Raw genomic sequence first — 19,947 nt, forward strand, 5'->3', positions numbered from 1 at the left:
GTTTGGTGTGCTAATTAGCAATAAGCAGCTGAGGCTGATGGGAATGTCATCAGTTTTGCGTGTATTTGGTCATAAACCAAAGTGTTGGACACGATGACCCGATGATGGTCAGAGGATCAATAGATTTCAATCTATCCAATATTTACTGAGATATTTTGATTTCTGTCACTGTCAGTCTGATTGCCGGTCCACCACTTTTGGTCCGAACAGTCATGACTAAATAAGAAACGTTGAAACGTTGCTAAACATTGATTGGTGCATAGTATGTATCATCATGTTTTCCCACTTCCAAGTCCTGCCTGCTTCTGCTCAGTGAGAAGAGCACAGGAACAAAAAGAAACTTGTGTGTCATGTAAGATCAGTCATAAGAAGAAGAGGAAGAAGAAGCTGATTGAGAAAATAGGTTTTCAGGGCTTAGCATTGCTAGCAAACACTCCACCCACAAACTTGGCTTGATTGTCTAACAGTGTTTTCTGTTTCAGTCGAAGAGCTCTTCCTCAGAGGAGAAGGAAGCAACAGCCGACACAGATTGTGAACCTGAGAAAACAGAGTATGTTCATATTTTATATTTATCTATTGCTACACCGGCCATTGTAACTATGGTGGCTGACAAAAACACACCATGTGTGGACAGTGGAGATGTTACAGTACAGTACAGTTGGGACACAGCTATGAAATGCCGTTAAACAGCAGAACAGAAGGGTTACAGCCTGACACTATTAATTACTGGATTGTTAGAGGGGACGAATCTAACATACGTGGCCTGAACCAACATAAGATTTGTTAACTCAGGATCCTCATCCAAGGCTCTTATCCAGAGCTTTCGACGACATTCCACAGTCTTCCTCAACAGACAGAGTTATCTTTGTTGACAGAAGTTGTATAATTAGCCTGCATGTTGGCTAAGTAAAAAAAGTAAGTAGACCTTAATTTAAAGAATTGGTCAAAAGCAAATATGTTTAGTAGGTAGCCCACAGACAAAATGTTTGTACATTTGTACATGATGAAAACTTGTCTTTTGACTCAATGTTAATAGAAACTATTTGGTCTTCAGAGAAGACCAAAACTCCATACCACAGAAATGGCAATTCTTTAAAAACATACTATTCACTTAGCCCTCCAGAATCTCACAGTGAAATGGCTGAAGCAGTGTTGTATTTAGCTGTTTGTAAGTTTGAATTCACGTGTGATTTCAGGGATGGACATGTAGAGAAACAACTGAAGAATGAGAAGATGAAGCCAAAAGTGAGAAGGCATCACACTTCAAAGTCTGATGAACCAGATCTGCAGGAGTCTGCCTTCTTGAAGAAGATCATAGCCTACCAGAGGAAGCTACTGGTACAGGGAACTTTTCTGTTTCACCTTGCTGGTCAGCTCTACCTGTCAACTCAGTATTTTCCAATCCAACTGAAAACATTTCACTCAGTTTCAGTCACTGTTGGTTAAAAGCAGTGTGGACAGTAAAAGTGAGGAGGAGAGCTCTCATATAATTGCAGTTATGTAAATGAAAGCTAGCAGGCATCACTGAAGATTTGAGTGATTTTCATGCGATAACACAAGTGATTATGTGAACAGCACAATTGTAAAGCATTTGATTTATGTAAGAGCTTATTCCTGTCTCCCCTGCAGAACTACTTTGCCAGGAACTTTTACAATATGAGGATGCTGGCGCTGTTTGTTGCCTTTGCAATCAACTTCATCCTCCTGTTCTATAAGGTAATGTTATACAAGGGATGTGGCTTTTTCTAGGAAATGGAAACGCATTCTTCACAAACCGTCTTTCCTTGTAACACGTGGATCAAGAGTTACCACAGTTTGTCCAACAAGCACTACAGGAAATTATTGTGGTGTTGGTGTGTTGATACAGGTTATGGTAGAAGATGTATGTAACGACAACGGTGTGTTGTCTTTTCAGGTGTGAATGTGCAATTCTAGAAAGTCATCAGAGCAGCAGTAATTTGCTCCTCCATCTCCATCCATGCTTTTGAGTTAAACATGGAAATTAGCCCAATGGTATAAAGTACATGCATACATATAGCCCTAATGCAAAGATAGCAAATAAGAGGAAGACTTAAATATCTTTCTATTAACATTGAGTCAAAAGACAACATATAATGTGAAAGTTGCAGCTCATAGTGATGGACCCACGGATAACTGTCACAAAACTGCAGTTCCCCTCAGCTCTACAGAGCTTGTTAGTGTCTTTCAGCTTTTTATTTTGGTTTAATGGCCCATAACTTGTTACTGTTTTAAGTGACCAAGCTCTAAAAACCCACTGTACACTATCTTCTTAACAGCAGACAGATACAGTTAGATACTAGTTTGTGAACATAGTGAAGCAGCATAGTTTAGCAGCTAAAGAGACAGATTTCCCTCAGGAGATGGTGGAGACCCAAAACAGAGCTAAAAGAGAGAGATTATTGAATTACTCCACGTCGTGTAGACATCATTTACATAAGATGAAAATATGTTGTATTTATTGTATGTATTTACAGCTCGCCCTGCTGCCTCTAAGTGACCAATAAAGTAGTCGGTTTGTTATCACACTTCACAAATAGGGGTTACAACTTAATTGGAATTATGCAAAATATAAACATCACAATTAACTTTGCTGTATACACCACAAAATAAGGACCAATATTTAAAAAAAGTTAAAATCATCTCCCGGACAAAGTCTTAACAAAATAGAACATAGCAGTGTTTATGCTGTAGGACTATTAGATTGGATAACTTTAAATTATTCTTTAAAGTCCAAGTACATTTATTGTTATTCATCAACATACCAAGTATGCAAATGAATAAATGCCATTTCTTATGGTCCACATTGCTAAAAACAAGATCACAATAAACAGCTTACAAGATAGTATACACCACAACACAGTTACTAACACTAGACGAGACAAAAGAGCAGATCTATTTCTGTAAGACAGGGTGCACATTGAATGGCTGGAGCATAATAAAGTGTGTAGTGCAACCCGGATCTCAACTCGTACTTAATAATAGCAGCATCAGAAGTATTGAAAATAATAATAATAGTACTAGTAGAAGTATTTTGACAGAGGCGGGAGTCATGGTTAAATAGTTAAGTAGTTAAAGGATTTAAATAAATATAGAGTGAAATAAATTAAGAAATTAAAATATTCAGGTTTTCATCTTACTGTGTCCACTCACTAAAAGGTAAATGGTGTGGGGGAATGAAGCCCTCTCTGCCTATCTATAAAAAGCTTAAACATGCTAAAAGGTAGTATATTGTATTGTAAGGCTAAGCTATAGAATAGCATGTGTTGCTTGTATTATATCCTGCCCATCAATTTGTCATCAGGGTGACAACATGCTTACAGTCATGTTGTTTTTTGTCTACCAGACCTAGCTTGATTTCTACATTTAAAGGACTAATTCATTGTGCCTACCAGGTTTCTACATCCTCATCTGTGATGGAGGAAAGGGAAGTGGTATACACCAGCAGCCAACCAGACAACAGTGTTCAGTGGGATCCACTGGGAGGAGAAGCAATGGCGACAAAGGAGGGGGTGATGGATGAGGCGCCCCTAAAGCCTGTCACAGTCCGTTTTGTCCTGGAGGAGAGCACCGGATACATGGAGCCTATGTTACGGATCCTGGCCATCCTGCACACTGTCATCTCCTTCTTCTGCATCATCGGATACTACTGTCTAAAGGCACAGTTCTGACTACTGATATATACAGAAGGGTGAAAAATTAAAGGAAAAACCTGAATAAATGAGTGGAGAAACATTGTGAAATCAGATGCTTCCACAAAGGTGCACTGCATGGTACAAGTGACCTTTTGCTAAACCCCTCCACCGAACAGCAACAGTATCATAGCTTAGTAAACTAAACTTGGCCCTGCAGTCCCGTCAGGCTTTGGCTTATTCTACATACTAAGGCAGTGTGCATGGGACTAACAAGCCCAAGTGGGCGAGTGCATGTGTGGCGTGCACCAAAAGAACGGCAAAGGTCTGAATACTTGACCCCTGCAGTGAGGGGGGTCTGCTGGCTCTGTTACACTGTGGGAGACTTGGTGCAGGCGTGGTTTGGGTCCACTTGTCCCCTTAGAGGAAAGGGTCACTGCAAATCAATACAAAGTTGTTCTGAGTGATCACCTGTATCTAATGATAAAACATTTCTATTTTGGACCAAGATTTTAGACAACACTCCCCACCACCATCATCATCAAAAAACCAAATCAAGGAATATCTTGTGGAAGAATGGTGTTCATGTCTCCATTAGAGACTTGGAGAATCAATGCCAAGGATCATTGACGCTGTTCTTGCAGCACGTGGTGGCCCAACACCTTACTGAGACACTTTATGTTGGTTTTTCCTTTTATTTGTCACTCGTCTTAAATAATAAATATAAAAATAGTGGAATCTGTGTCCTGTATTTGTCATTAAAAACCTATAACACTCCTATATTGTGTGTGTGTGTGTGTGTGTGTGATATGTAGGTGCCACTGGTGATCTTTAAGCGTGAGAAGGAGGTGGCCAGGAAGCTGGAATTTGATGGCCTTTACATCACAGAGCAACCGTCTGAGGATGACATCAAGGGGCAGTGGGACAGACTGGTAATCAACACACAGTGAGTAGAGTCTGTGTGTGCAAGAGTGTATATGTAGATAAGCTTGTCGTGCCAATGACCAGGAGATTTGTGAAGAACTAGAGGAAGAACGTGAGATGTCATTTGAGAAAACCATCTGTATTTAACGCAATAACTGATTCCTGGTAGAGGCAGTGGCTGACCATGAATCATGGAGGTGAGCATGTCTGTTTACAGCCACAACAGCTGAGTCAGCAGTGCTATTACCATGTCCATTACAAACTGTGAGCAAACAAACCCTAAAAGTGTAAACCCTTGTAAATGCGTTTTTTATTGCAGTTCTTTACAGTTGTGTTTTTAGAACAGTAAACCTTTATAGATGATGTGACTCATGAGTCTTTTTGCCTCTGATTTTCAGATCTTTTCCCAACAACTACTGGGATAAGTTTGTGAAGAGGAAGGTAGGTGCCACCACTAGGAGTCCTCCTAAAATGGCACTAAAAGTTCCTAGCTGGCCGTTTCTTTTAAAAGCTATTCACAAAGCTGCTGAGAAAAAACTCAAACTGAGGAAGGAACTGAGAGAACTGCTAAGCTAAGAGAAGGAGTAAGGCTTTCTCAGTATGTCCACAGTGATTGGGTCTGTGACAGCCCTGACACACGTTTCTTCCTCCTGATCAGCTCTGCTGTGAACCCATGAATATCTCCTATTTGGTTAAGTGACTCTTGAGACTATTGTGCCCTGCTGAAGTTTAATTAAAAAAATACAAATTTGTTGAATCTATTTGACAAATTAGGAGGTAGGGACATGTATCCAGTGACTACTGAATTGCCCCTAGCAAAATCTTTAAATATATCCACTGTAAAGACATTTACACATACATGGATGCAGAAAAGGCAGAAATCGGGGCAGAAAGATTAATCAGAATGTAGCAAATTAGGTTTTTTAACACCCAAAATGTTTTGGACCCTCCGCTTAATATGTGTCCCTTGCTAGTTGAGATGTTCCAGTGGAAAGTGGATCTTTAAGAAGTCCTGCTCTTCCTCAGGTGATGGATAAATATGGAGAGTTCTACGGTCACGACCGCATCAGTGAGCTGCTGGGAATGGACAAGGCTGCTCTGGACTTCAGCGATGCTCACAAAAAGAGAAAGCCCAGGAGAGACAGCTCACTGGCTGCTGTGTGAGTGTGTGTGTGTGGAGACAAATATGTTTAATTTGATTATTTTTATTTTCAGTACACATGAAGCTTTATTTACTGTATTTTGTTGTGGCAGTAATGTTCCCGCATGCATTGAACAACCAAGTTAATCTAAGTAGAGCTTTTATTAATGCATAAAAACTTAACAACTTTGACTGATTTACTGAGCAAGGTGCGCACAATCCCATTGGCTATCGTCTGACGGCGATTAAGCCTCTGGGGGCACAAACAGTGAACAGGTTCCAGCTGTGGTGGCCACACATCAGTTCAGGTGATCTAATAATGTGAAAGTAGCAATACTTATTATCTTCCGCCTGCTGATACTAGCTTCTCTGTCTGATGCATTCACTAAATAAGTTGCCAATTTAAGTGTCTCTTTTTTCAAACACCATTTCAGATTGTGTGAGTCATTCATATATTAATAAACAAAAGGATACTCATCCATTTCTCCAGATCACACACTGGACATATTCCAAATCAGTGCACCCACATGTTACAATATGCAGAGGCATGTACCAGCCCTAGTCTGAGAACAGACTTATGAATAATGCCCAACAGGCTGATCTGTACACACTTGGATTGGGAGTTGTTGATATCAGGTTTTACTGGCAGGACTTGTATTCACCCTGAAATCAAGGTCTGCTTCAGTGGCTGAACTTGGGCAAAAAGTCCTCTGGCCATATGGTATGACACATGATCACCCTCTGTGAGCCTCTTCTCCATCTGTCATCAGGCTGAACTCCATTGATGTCAAGTACCAGATCTGGAAGCTGGGGGTTGTATTCACAGACAATGTAAGTATGTAGAAGCACAAGATCATTCACCAGCCATGTTTGACTCCATCATGTCGATTCACTGCAGAATCAGGCTAACAGGCTTTTCTTGATTTAAGAATTATAATATTATCATGTTGTCCTCTTTAATTCCAGAGGTTTACATTAGTGAGAATTAAGTAGTTGAAATAAAGTTATACATTAATGTATACAGGGTTTAGGAGTGGCTGTGAGTGTGTGTGTGTGAGTGAATGTATTAGTTTCTTTCTGATGATCAGTTGGCACCTTACATGGCAGCTACTGTCATCAGAGTGTGAATGTGACATGTAGTGTAAGATTCTCTGAGTGTACATAGTACAAATGATCCTGTAAGTATAAAATATAAAACCGTGGCCTAATGTGCCGTCCTCGCAGACATTTTCAGATTTCTGATTTAAATGAACTACACTATCAGAACGTTACACTATATATATTCTATTTCACTATATATATATTTACTATAGTTACCTTACACTGACTTACTGAATAAGGTTGCAGCTTATGTGGTTTCTAGCAGACATTGGAATATTTTGGAACCAACAAATTTATTACCTGTGCATGGACAGAAACAAAAACTAAAAAGTGTCCTAATTGAAAACAAACATCACACTACAAACTGAACACTGGAAAGCACAGATGTGAATTTATATTAAGCTCTCTCTCTCTCTCTCTCTCTCTCTCTCTCTCTCTCTCTCCTTCCGGTCAGTCCTTCCTGTATCTGGCCTGGTATATGACCATGTCCATCCTGGGCCACTATAACAACTTCTTTTTTGCTGCTCATCTGCTTGACATCGCCATGGGCTTCAAGACACTGCGGACCATTTTGTCCTCAGTAACACACAATGGCAAACAGGTAAACATCTACATACTCAGCTACAGTACTGTCATCATAAATACTGCACACTATTGTGACTGTTGCCAGCAGTTTAGACATTAATGGCTGTGTGATGTGCTATTTTGAGGGGACAGCAAATTTACACTGTTATACAAGCTGTACACTGACTACTTTACATTGTAGCAAAGTGTCATTGCTTCAGTGTTCAAATATTTACAAATATGTGAGGGGTGTACTCACTTTTGTGAGATACTGTACATAAAATAAAAAGAAATAATACATTCCAAGTGTACTGATAGACAGATCAAACATCATACACAACACATCCAGTATGTTTACCGACCAGCTCACATTTGTCTTAACTATGCAAAAAAAGCTGACTCTTATTTTCCCACTATTCTGAGACATGTCTCATGTTCTCAACCTTATTCTTTCTCCTGTCTTCCAGCTGGTGTTGACAGTTGGCCTGTTAGCAGTGGTGGTGTACCTCTACACAGTAGTGGCCTTCAACTTCTTCAGGAAGTTCTACAACAAGGGCGAAGATGGAGAACTGCCAGACATGAAGTGTGACGATATGCTGACAGTGAGTATGAGCAGTGAATTGCTTTTAGGTGCTGCAGTGCAGTCAGACACAATCTCAACATATTGCGCTTTGCTGTGCTGGAATGGCAAATACAGTTGACTGACAGCGGGTAAAAGCAGCATCTCGAAATATGGCACGACTTTGCTGGTCAGTGTTGAGTGAGCATAATGACAACATTTTACATGGAGATTGAAACACGTACTTAATGTAACATGTAAGAGATAGAAACCATTAGGATATCGGACATTAAATGAATAAGCTTTAACTGAATGCATGAGGTGGCGGTTAGATGTAAGACTGGGCACCAGTCACTAGTGACAGCCAGTAGTGTTTGAGATAAAGCACTGTGATCTGGACCACAAGCTATTCTGGGATCTGAGACTGACCATTTCTGGTTACTGTTCAAAGAAAACATCTGCACATTACTTTGTTCTTTGGTCATCTGCATGGTAGAGTGTTGTTAAATGTAAAGACCGTGGTTCCGCTTGCTCCCTCTTAGCTGCTGTTCAGTCTCATTGCTCTAGGCGGTAGCTGTTCTGGCTGATAATGTCAGTAAAGCCAGTCTCATTGAAAGTAGGAAGTATCCTGTTGAGCCTGTCAGTAAAAAGGAGCCAGCACCATTTATGGACAGAAAGTCATGAGTCAGAGCACCCTCCGTCACCCTCCAGCTCTGTCTGCTGTCCAGCTGAGCTACTCTAAGGTGCAGGCATCTGTTAGCTTTTTAGGAATAGCAACAGTGTACGTTGCAGTAAGAAAGAAAGAATGTCATGCTACCCTCCTGGGGTGTTTCGTGATGCTGGGTACAGTTTCATTATATGTGGTGTTATCCTTTACACTTACGCAAAGTTTGTAAGGCAGGTTAGCTCAACTCAGGTATAACCAGGTAGGAAGTCAAATATGTAGGAATAGCCTGTCACTGATGGAGGTTCGAAACCGGTAAGGAAGAGTGAATTACATCTGTGGTGAGGCTGTTCCCTCCTGCCAAGCCATCTGAAAGAAATACTATATAAGGCCTCTATGCTGTGTGCTTTCTGGGGGTGGGAGGGGGCCTTCTGTCACCCAGAAATTTCAGGACACACACACTCTAATCCCCTATGGTCAGCCACCCATAGCATTCTGTAGAGCTCTTTTGTTTCCTATTAAGGGGCCGGGTGGCAGGTCTGCCCTCTGCCTTGTCTACAGGAGTTGACAGGAGTTGTGAATAAATCCCTTACAATAACACTGAAAGCAAGACGAGAGGATCTGAGATGATTTTCTGATCACTTGTTCCTCTCTTAGCCTTAATTTTTCTCACTCTGTACTCTATACACAGAGTATGTCCGCTTTAAGACATGGACACATTCTTATTCTTACACTGACTTATTCTGTTTCTTTGAACTTGATTTGAAAGTGGTTATTGTTTATTGGATTTTATTGTTCTTTGTGGAAACACACAGTGCAGAAGCATTTCCAGTATTTCTGTCATGTATTTGGACATGGATGTACCACTTTGGTTCAGGTGTGATTGATTGTTTTAAACTTTTCTAACTAATACTTGCATTGTTAAAAGGCTAACAGTCTGCACAGACGAAGAAATATGGACTATTGAAGATCCTCTTTTCCTTTTTTTGTTTAACTAAAACTTAATACATAATTATTAGTTCATTAAACAGTTACATTTGTTCACCCTCTGACCTGCAATTTTTAAATACGGCCATTTAGTGCAAAATAAGAAAAAAGATTTGCACATTGTATTTCAGTAAAGCTGCTGTAAATTCAGTCCGTGTGAGTTGCAGTAAAATGGACTTGCATTTCAATTTTGATCTGAAGTATGACCTGAAAACCACATATAAGTAGTTATTTAGAAAACCTTACTTTGACATGGAAATGATCTCTCTAAGCAAAGCCTGTGGTGAACTTTGCATTAGCTTTATGACCTATGTGATAGGAATATCACTCGAAAGCTACGTGTCTGGTTTTAAGTGTCAACCCACTGTTTAGTTCACAGAACAGTACGTGATGCCTGGCTTCAGTCTCCTCTACCATCGCTGTGATCTCTATTTCCTCCACAAGTTTTCTTTTCTCTTTTGGTCCACAATGTTCCTGACTAAACCCTCAGCTGTGCTTTTATAGAAAGTTACAAAAGTTTTTAAGGATCAAATATAAGCAGAACGTTGGTTCCAGTTGAATTTTAAATCTAGGAAAAATACTAGTAATATTTCAAATCTAGTATATTACATTTCTTCTCCCCTCTGTCTTTCTTTCTCCCCGCTTCTTCTTCTATGTCTCTCGCCCTCTCTCCCAGTGCTACATGTTCCACATGTATGTAGGTGTGAGAGCGGGTGGAGGGATCGGTGACCAGATTGAGGACCCAGCGGGTGACGAGTATGAGATCTATCGCATCATCTTTGACATCACTTTCTTCTTCTTTGTCATTGTAATCCTCCTGGCCATCATCCAGGGTAGAGATCCAACACACACACACACACACACACACTGTAAAGAAGGGTGGGAATGGGTCCGTAGAGCTAAAACTAGTCCTGGACTGCCAACATCACCATGAATAAATAGCATATGACCAGTAAAGAAAAATGTACATTATGGTTTCCAGGAGTCACTTATCCTGTTGCGTTGCTCCACACAAAACTTCACTGCTACATTGTTCATCCAGCAGATCAGAACATGTTGCTGTGGTTTTGTGGTGAGGTTGACAGATGCCATAGATGTGTACTGGATATCCCATACTGTTTTTTCACAGCAGACACAGGTAACAACTCATGCCAGTGAACCAACATGATAATGAACCCGAAACAACTACATGGAATTCAGCCATGATTCATTATATTAATGACAGCTGTGCTGACATTGGTCAGATGTAATATTGAGTTTGCAGTCAATAATCTGCCTTTGTATCACATAAACCCAAATAAAATTGTTATAATAGTAATAAGAAGACTGTAAGACGCCTTCTTGAATAGGAGATCAGACTCAGATGGAGCCAGTACTGTTGAAGGTCCACTGGATAAAACAAAAGACTTGTGGTTTTCAGGTGGTTGTGGTCCAGTTAGTTAATGTGAAACCATGTTGACTTCAAGAGATTGTGGGCCAGGTTCAATAACCTCTACACCCTCTGTGGTCTGAAAATTCTAGGGTTGATCATCGATGCTTTTGGAGAGCTGAGAGACCAGCAGGAACAAGTGAAAGAAGACATGGAGGTGAAAGGACACACACATCCTGTAGCACAGTGCATTATACAGCATATTTTGTTACAGCATCCAGTAGCCCACCTCCAAATCTCCTATCATATTCCCATGTGGATATTTACGTCTTCATACATTTGCATGACACCCAGATGCAGGTTGCAATGGAACACCCAACAGACAAATGTTTTGTGTAACTGAACACGTGTTTCTCTTCCAGACCAAATGCTTTATCTGTGGAATAGGCAACGATTACTTTGACACAGTGCCACATGGCTTTGAAACGCACACGCTACAGGAGCACAACTTAGCCAACTACCTGTGAGTATGTTTGTGCACGTTAGTATGTGTGGACTTGTACCTCAAACTTATTCCAACCATAGTGTTTTATAACTAGGGCCTGGATTCTGCAAAATTATGTACAGGGAGCATTTCATCATTACTATCATAGATACTGTGTCTTATGCAGCACACCTGAATGAACTGCATAAGGCTGCACTCTCATTGGTCTTTGCATCTGATTTATGGACTGGGGTTTTTCTGAGTAGTGACACAACCATTTAAACACTGGTGTGGCTGTTTGAGGCTCCTTGTGTCCCCAGAAGCTGACCCCCAATGCGACTCAGCTACAGTACATGCCCTGCTAACACGACATGTGGCTAATCTTTTGTTTATGTTGAAGTTGTGTCAGAACACTTGGATACATTGCAATTAGAGTCTATATCCAACATGATGGTGGAAACATTTCTCATCTGTGCAATTTTGGAGATGTCTTAAACCTTCCCTTGAGACAGTATTACTAGAATGGAATAAATAGAGGCTGGATCTCAGAACAATTCTCAGAGACAGTGAAGAAGACCTCTCAAACCACAGGCGTCAGCGGGGACTTTGTCACACATTCACTTCTCCTCCTCGTTTAAAAAATATGATTCAAGGTGAAAGCTTTAGGATTATGTGTCTGTGATGTGATGTTGACGTATGTGTGATAATGTCAGTGGATATGTTTTTCTAATACGTGTGTGTGTGTCTGTGTGTGTGTGTGTGTGTGTGTGTGTTTCAGATTCTTTGTGATGTATCTCATCAACAAAGATGAAACAGAGCACACAGGCCAGGTAAACCAGCTCATTTCCCTTTGTAGTAAATATATAAATATATATATGAATAAATATGCATGTGATGCTGGCTAGTACGGCTCAGCTTCAAACTCCTGCATTACTGATCCCTGCTGTTGGCTGCTTGCATTGTTAAAGCCTCCCGTATGCTTAAAACAAAGTGTTTGTCGGCATCTCTAACAGTTTGTAACCCCTGTCCAGTGGTGGAATGGGGGGAGGGCTGTGTGATAACTGAAGACAGACGGCAGCCACTGTGCGGTGACTGGCCCGGTGTGTAGAGCTGTGAAAAAGGGCAGGATCTGAACTTTTTATTTTTTCATCACTTTTCGTATTTGGAACTAAGTGCAACACGTGAACGTCTTTGAGGGACTTTGTCCCAGCAGTTTTCGCTGTTATCCCCAATTGCATGATTCCTCACGTCACTACTCTGTATGACAGCAGGCTTTTCGCCCAGCTTTGAAGTCCGGCCATTTAAAGCAGGTAGAAATGGCACAGTCACACAAAATAGTTAGTTTGAAGCATACTGAGGCCTGTATTGGCTCCGTGTTTGAAGCTGTTACTAGGGCTGTGCGATATGACTAAAATCTCACATCCCAATATATCCCAATATTAAAATTTTTTGTAAATTCAATGAAATATTATTAACTCGTGAATTTCTCTGCATCATAAAGGTGAGGTAAGCTTTGGATATTAGTTTTACGTTGAATAGATGAATAGATGAATTTGCGACACAACGAAATAAACGATAGAGCATAATTTTAAACGATAGACATCAAACGATATATATCGTCATATCGCACGGCCCTAGCTGTTACTAAACTCAACAGTATGTAAATGACACAAGTCAGACTCTAAATAATTGTAAGCCCTTCCTTCCTCCTCCCATCTGTCTGTTTTAAAGGAGTCTTACGTGTGGAAGATGTACCAGGAGCGTTGCTGGGAGTTTTTCCCAGCTGGTGACTGTTTCCGGAAACAGTACGAGGATCAGCTCAACTGATCAACAGACACTTCTTTCACACAGTAACCTGTTCAAGGCCCTCTTCAGCCATCTTCCCTCAAAACTTCTTACTGGTCTCTGAGGAGTGCCAGTTTTACCAAACGATGGGTTCTACACTCGGCTACACTCCCAGTCCAGGAGAAACCAACATCTCCAGCGTCCTCTACAGGTCCCACCCCAAGCCTTCCTCCCAGCTCTTCCTCATTCAGACAGCCAACTCCCCAGCTCTGCCCCAACTTCCAGCACACTTTGTTTGGAATGCTTCTAAGACTCTGTACATAGAAAGTATCAGATCATATGCTGTTCAATATGTGAATGGTGGCACGTCAAGGTTTTTTGGCTCAGATGATGACTTATTTGCCTCATCTTGTTGTACATTCACAGTAACAAGCAAAAAATACAAAGGAATAATGGAGCACGGCAAAAAGGAAGGACCCAAAGACGGACAGAGGAGGAGAGTGAAAAGAAGATAATGAGAGGATTCCTCCTGAATGAATTTCAGGACAACGATGGATACACAAAGAGCAGAGACTTTACATGTGTACAATGCACGTTGCATGTAGGTATAGGGGGTGGACACAAAAGAGAAAGACTTCTACAACTCTGCTGTAACCCAGCACACGAGCTCTGCAATAAATCTGACCCTTGAGAAGCTTGCATGTTATCTTCTGTTGAGACTGTCATAGAGGTGATGGTTTGAATAAACTCTGAGGTAACTTTTTTTAGGCTCTTTAGTTCATGGTACATGCCAAGTGGGAATTCTATAAGGTGCCTCAACATAATCTCATCTAGTCTCCAGAACTACAATACCACAGAGTTGAATCAACAGCTCTGTGACACTCAACAAAAAATGAACATCCTGCTCTTCACAAATAGGGCCGTTGTACTGGATTGAGTTAGCGTTGTTTCCAGATGTTAGCATTGTGTCCACACCCTGTACACGCCAACACTGTGTGTGAAGGGCTCCTTAACTAAGCGTACACATTGCTAGCAACGTGATCAACAGTCCATTTTGTTAAAGTCGTAATCCTCCATCAGCTTGAAAGTTGACCACATCTTTTCTCTTTTTTTGAAAGCCTACATAAATAAATAAATGTCCCCAAAACAATGCTTGCAAAATAGTTGAATCCATAATAGACATATTTGGTAACTCTGAATTGATCTTTTTACTTTTTACTTGATCGTTTGCCCCAGTAGCAGCATGGCTTTAGGAAACAGATGTCTCTGTGTGTCTGTCCAACTACTGGTCAGACTGCCATGTCATTTACATGCTCCCTTTTTAACTTTACTGACCACATGTTCCAACAACACCCTTCAGACAAACATGACATTTTTAGCCCCACTGCTGGTCAAGGCTCCAAGAATAGCTAAGTAGTCAGCATGCTATTTCTGTCCAACAGTATTTTGTGAGAAAAAAACATCACAGACAAGAAATGCTACTTAATTAGGGCTTGCTTGGTATATGTGTTAATCAAATAAAAAGTTTTATATAAAAGCAATACCAAAGCAGCAAACAAGTGATTTATCTGTTATAAACTTTATGGCTGCAGACAAACTTAGTGTGTGCTTGTTAGCTAAGAGAAATAATGAGACTGAAGCATGTTTCCTGAAGTATGAATGCACAGCAAGGGCAGGCTCACAACAGATGATCAATGGATGGATGAAAGTAGAGGGAAGGGACACGGGAGGATACAGTGCCTTACTACACCAGCGGTAAGCTATGCAAGCTGGAGGAGGAGAGAGGGACGTCAGAGAGCTTCACATAGATACCATGTAAAGACTGGTGATAACAGAGCTGGGTGTTTATGAAAGACAGAAATATGCCACGTGGGAGGACTATAGGAATGTAAAAAGGGGGTTGGAAGAAGGACGGACAGAGGAATGTCCTCAGGACCACTGTTATTGGAAATATAAAATGAGGGCATGTCTCATTGTCTCAGTAAGCAGTTTTGATGCAGACCTGAGTTGAAATAGCCTCATTTCCAATTATTTCAATTTTATGCTTGCTTGTGCACATAGGGTTGTTACAATTTTCAAAAAACAAACAATTTAATATGATTTAACCGATTCTGTTTGATTATATAGTATGTCAGATGCTTTTTAAGCCATCTAGTCGAGTCTGGGAGGTCAGATTTCAGTTTTCAAATGACTGCAGGAAATGAGGTCAAACTTCATCCTGACTGAAGATTGAGTCCGGACGTTCAACAGCAGGCGAGAGTGAAGTGTGTCACTAGTAGTAGTGTTAACGTGAGAGGAACCTCTACTCTTCTCATACATATAGGATAAGACTGTGCCACTTGTCAAGCGCAGATGGCTTCTTCCTTTTAACAAAAGCGTAAAATTCATTGGGGTGACTTTTTAATTTTTTCAATTTCGTATTTAAATGCAAATCAGGGCAGGCAGAAAAAGATACCTTCCATAGGGCACATTTCATGACTTACAAAGTTTGGCCCTTGTAGGATGTGGGTCAGAATGCACACACAAGGGAAGAATGAATGATACTATCAGAAACAAAGTAATCTATTTAAAGCATAATTATTATTGTTGTCTTTTAATTCACTAATTCATTCCTCAGTGATGGGATGTGTGTGTGTTGGTTGGACCTCAGTCTATCTATCCGTTTTCTTTCTCTTTTTTGTGATGATCTTATGCAATACAGCAAACAGAGTTACTCTTTTTGTATAGGCATTCTCCAAGAAAAACTATCTCAGAAAAAAACAATGCCATTGCATGTTTATTATGCGGGTTTAATAAACAAATATAACAAAATCTATGTCACCCATGAATTGTTTAACAGGATTATTTAAGATGAATTAAGATTTCTGTAATATTGTATTTAAGTGTTGTGGGCTTCATTGTAACTCTTCAAGTCATTTACCACAACTGCATCGCTTTGAAAAACAGTGGTTCCTGCTTTTCCCTCACTTAACCATGTCTGTTTTAATATACTACGAGTCAAAGGTTTGTTTAAGGATCATTTGGTTTTAAGCTCAAGCAATAGCCCTTCAGGGAGTGTACGGGAGCTGACTGACCGTTGTAAATTGCAAACAAAGGCAAATCAAATAAAAGCTTGCTTAACTTGTCTCAGATTAAAATACAATTCATGAATTTATTATCTATGTATTTATTTATTTTATTTACTTAACAAATGATGCTAAGGAAATAAAACTAAGATTGTTCTGTCAAACTAGTTTAGCACTTAATCTTACAGGTGCAATAGATAGTGAAATTATATTGGCTTTTTGCACAAAACCACCATCACATACATAAAAGGTTTGGCTGACCATTGCCAGTCACTCCGCTTTCTAAATAGTGGTGATCCTGTTTTGTAAACTTTCTGAGAAAGTGACACTTTCCCAGGCTCAGCATCCAGTCTGCACTTGGTTTGGTTTCTGTAAACCTGAGGGACTATTAGTTAAGCATGTGGAAGTAAATTAAGTTTTATGACATGAAATTCTTCAGTAGTGATGAATTAGCATCATGTTTCTTAGACCGAAACTATAAAGACCCAAAGTGTTTAATATAAAACAATTAAAAAAGTCATAAATATGAATAAATATTGATACAACATATAATATAACCATGAAACTGTGAAATAATCCAGTGCATTTTTAAAACACAGCTCAGTGTTATTTAATCCAGGGGCAGAGCCAGTTTTGTAATTGGCTTTCCACTCACTGAGACCGAAGCAACAGCCAATCACATAACTGCTTCTTGACTGACCCAGACTTTCTAATGAAAAGTAGAATTATGAAAACAAACAGACTGCGGTAAGGACATTTTGAATTAAAAACTAGTCAGATACAATACATATTTAATATTCATAAGAAAGAACGGAGTTCAATGTGTTTAATTATTTCACAATTTCATTGTAATACATTTTGTCTGTATTTATTTTATTTGTATGTGACATTATGTCCAAAGTGCTATAAATCAAATTCCATTATAGAACTTGCTTTAAAAGACATTGAGAGGTTGAGAAGAAAATGCTATCGCTATTGTTGGAATTTTGTTCATGCTGCCACTAGAGGCTACTAAAGAGCCATCTTGACTGATTGCACCTTTAACGTTGAGTGAGGATGCATGAACGCTTTACATTTAGCACTGACCGTACAAAGTATGATAACACAGAGGATGTTACAGTTGCAACCAACCACTGTGGATGTTGTGTATATTGCAGTTTTATCATTATACCATGCTGATGACATGCCTAAGTTTTTTTAGTTGTTGTTTTTTATTGCTACACCACTTCAGAATGAATAATATGACAGCAATTGTAGATATAAATAAATAAATTACGGGGCTGGGTGAGAGGGGGCTAATATTCCAAGTCGTAAATTTACGAGTACAAAACTAGTAAATCAGTTTTTCTTTCCGGTCATTAATAATAGAGACAGCAGTCCGTGCAGACGAATGCGTACAATAGAAGAGTTGGAGCTGTCAGACAGGTAGATGTGAGGGACTGCAACAGAGCCACTTGAAAGCATGTGCCACATCTTGAAATCTAGAAATGTCTGCAGTTCCCCCCAATTTTTTATTCTTTTGGCCCATCAGTACAGAGCCTTCAATAACACAAGCACACCGAAAATGTATATTTTCTGAGTTCTTCTCTCGGAAATTTGTGACTTAAATCTCAGAGAATTTCTGTGTTCTTTCTTGTCATTTTACCACTTTTATCTCCTAGAATGTTTTTTGAGAATGAGAATGTTTTTTTCTCTTAAATGTATGACTTTAATCTCTCCTCAGAATATCACCCCCTCTGTAATTCATTTATTTTACTTGCAATGGCCTTAACACCATCGTAGAACAATGCCATAACTAAGTGGTATTTTTCTCATGCAAAAATAAATCAATATTTTCCATATTTACTACAGAGGAGCATAGCTTGCCACACAGTAGTGCATCCCTTTTTGAGTAGGCTATTGTTACTTCTGAGAGATAAATGTGTAGAGATGGACTGAGCCTATAATCAATGAATGGATTTGCATGATTTTTACAATAAAACTTTATTAATTAACTTGTGAAGAAGAGAATATTCTTAATTCAACGTTTTTGAAGTTTATTTCTGTTTTGTGGTATGTTTTCATATAGAACATACTGGCTATGGACACAATTACATACACATATACAGTACGTTTGATTCCTTTCTGACAATGTCTCAACAAATAAAAGCTTTATGAAGCTATGGTTTATTGCAGGCTGCATTGTGTTTAGGGCTCATTGTTTTTATCTTATATTTTAGAAAATGTGGTAAATTATCTGTTTATTTTGAATAATAAAAAGGTTTAAAGGTGGTAAAAAATCACACACAATCACTGCTATGAAACTACTATGTTAAATTGGATTTGTTTTTAAATATTTGCCACACAAGCACTGTTGTCCTGGTACTCATCTTGAGCAACTAAGGTGCATAATTAAGCAATAATCAATCAATTTCTCTCTTGACTTTTTATCAGTGAAAAGCTCAATGGACTTGCTTGAGCTACTGTAAACTGTGGTTAAATGTTAACGAAAAGCAGTTTCTTGAAAAAGTTGTTAAAGCAAATGCTACTATTTGTATCTGTCAGATTCACTAAAATATCTACATTTATGCCAGATGTGAAAGGGGTCTGTGCTGGAAACTTAATTATTTTCTATGTTAAATTGGTTTCTACTGCTGTGTATACAATCTCATTTAAAAATAACAATATTTGAACCATGTATTTAAATGAATCATATAGCAAAGAATGATCTGAATTTGAATGTTACCTCCCAAAAAATAAAAAATAAGTGATCTAAACCTTATAATCCTAATCCAAATAAAGGCTGTGTAACTGTTAATGGTCCAGGTGAAAATCCATCCATCCATCCATCATCAACCGCTTATCCTGCGTACAGGGTCGCGGGGGGCTGGAGCCAATCCCAGCTGACATTGGGCGAAAGGCGGAGTACACCCTGGACAGGTCCATCGCAAGGCCACACACAGACAAACAACCACTCACACCCACACTTAAGGACAGAGACACGGGGAGAACATGCAAACTCCACACAGAAAGGCCGGGGCAACCGGGGTTTGAACCCACGACCTTCTTGCTGTGAGGCAACAGTGCCGCCGTCCAGGTAAAAGTGAATATATATAAATAGAACAGAGGGGGTTAACAGTAAGGAAATACAAGTAGTTGTAACTCAAGATTGTGTGAGAGAGAGTCTAGATAAACTGTAGATTATAGTATTATAATTGATTAAAGGTCCTATATTATACAAAATGCACTCTTTTCAACATAAATATGTGTTTCCAATGTGTCTAACTAAGAGGGAAAACCATCCAGTCTTTTTCTCCTGCTCCATCTTTCAGTAAATCTGTGTGCAAGCACGCTGCTTGGATTTTGCTCCATTCATTACGTCATAGAGGGATCTGTGTGGCATTGGACCTCCTCCAGGCCTTCAGCACAGTAGGTGGCCCCGCCCACTGAACATGTGCTGAATACACCACTCTCAGACCCACCGTCCAACACAACACCAAGCAGTCATTCGATCGAGCTAGAGCTGGAGGTTGTTCAGTCTGTCTCATAAAAAATGCTTTTATGGTTAGAAAGGAAAGGTAAAGTTTTCACTCTGATGTCCTCCGGCTGCTCTGCCTTAATTCACTGTGGTTTACAGAGTTTTCTGATGGACAGATAGCTTTACTTCTTGGTAAC

General features: G+C 39.7%; 1 protein-coding gene across 1 annotated transcript in view; it reads left to right on the forward strand.

Moving 5' to 3' along the window:
• The window catches only part of ryr2a (ryanodine receptor 2a (cardiac)), a 195,588-nt gene extending 177,301 nt beyond the window's left edge, over positions 1-18,287 (forward strand). The window contains exons 101-114 of the mRNA XM_046068849.1: positions 1,197-1,338; positions 1,630-1,716; positions 3,414-3,677; positions 4,466-4,596; positions 4,973-5,015; positions 5,601-5,734; positions 6,486-6,546; positions 7,271-7,417; positions 7,848-7,982; positions 10,267-10,423; positions 11,112-11,176; positions 11,382-11,482; positions 12,222-12,273; positions 13,175-18,287. Coding sequence (XP_045924805.1) covers positions 1,197-1,338; positions 1,630-1,716; positions 3,414-3,677; positions 4,466-4,596; positions 4,973-5,015; positions 5,601-5,734; positions 6,486-6,546; positions 7,271-7,417; positions 7,848-7,982; positions 10,267-10,423; positions 11,112-11,176; positions 11,382-11,482; positions 12,222-12,273; positions 13,175-13,270 — 1,615 coding nt within the window. The 3' untranslated portion in view covers positions 13,271-18,287. The remainder of the gene's footprint in view (positions 1-1,196; positions 1,339-1,629; positions 1,717-3,413; positions 3,678-4,465; positions 4,597-4,972; positions 5,016-5,600; positions 5,735-6,485; positions 6,547-7,270; positions 7,418-7,847; positions 7,983-10,266; positions 10,424-11,111; positions 11,177-11,381; positions 11,483-12,221; positions 12,274-13,174) is intronic.
• Positions 18,288-19,947: the final 1,660 nt, after the last annotated feature.

Source organism: Micropterus dolomieu, linkage group LG14, assembly GCF_021292245.1.
Source record: "Micropterus dolomieu isolate WLL.071019.BEF.003 ecotype Adirondacks linkage group LG14, ASM2129224v1, whole genome shotgun sequence".
NCBI lineage: Eukaryota > Metazoa > Chordata > Actinopteri > Centrarchiformes > Centrarchidae > Micropterus > Micropterus dolomieu.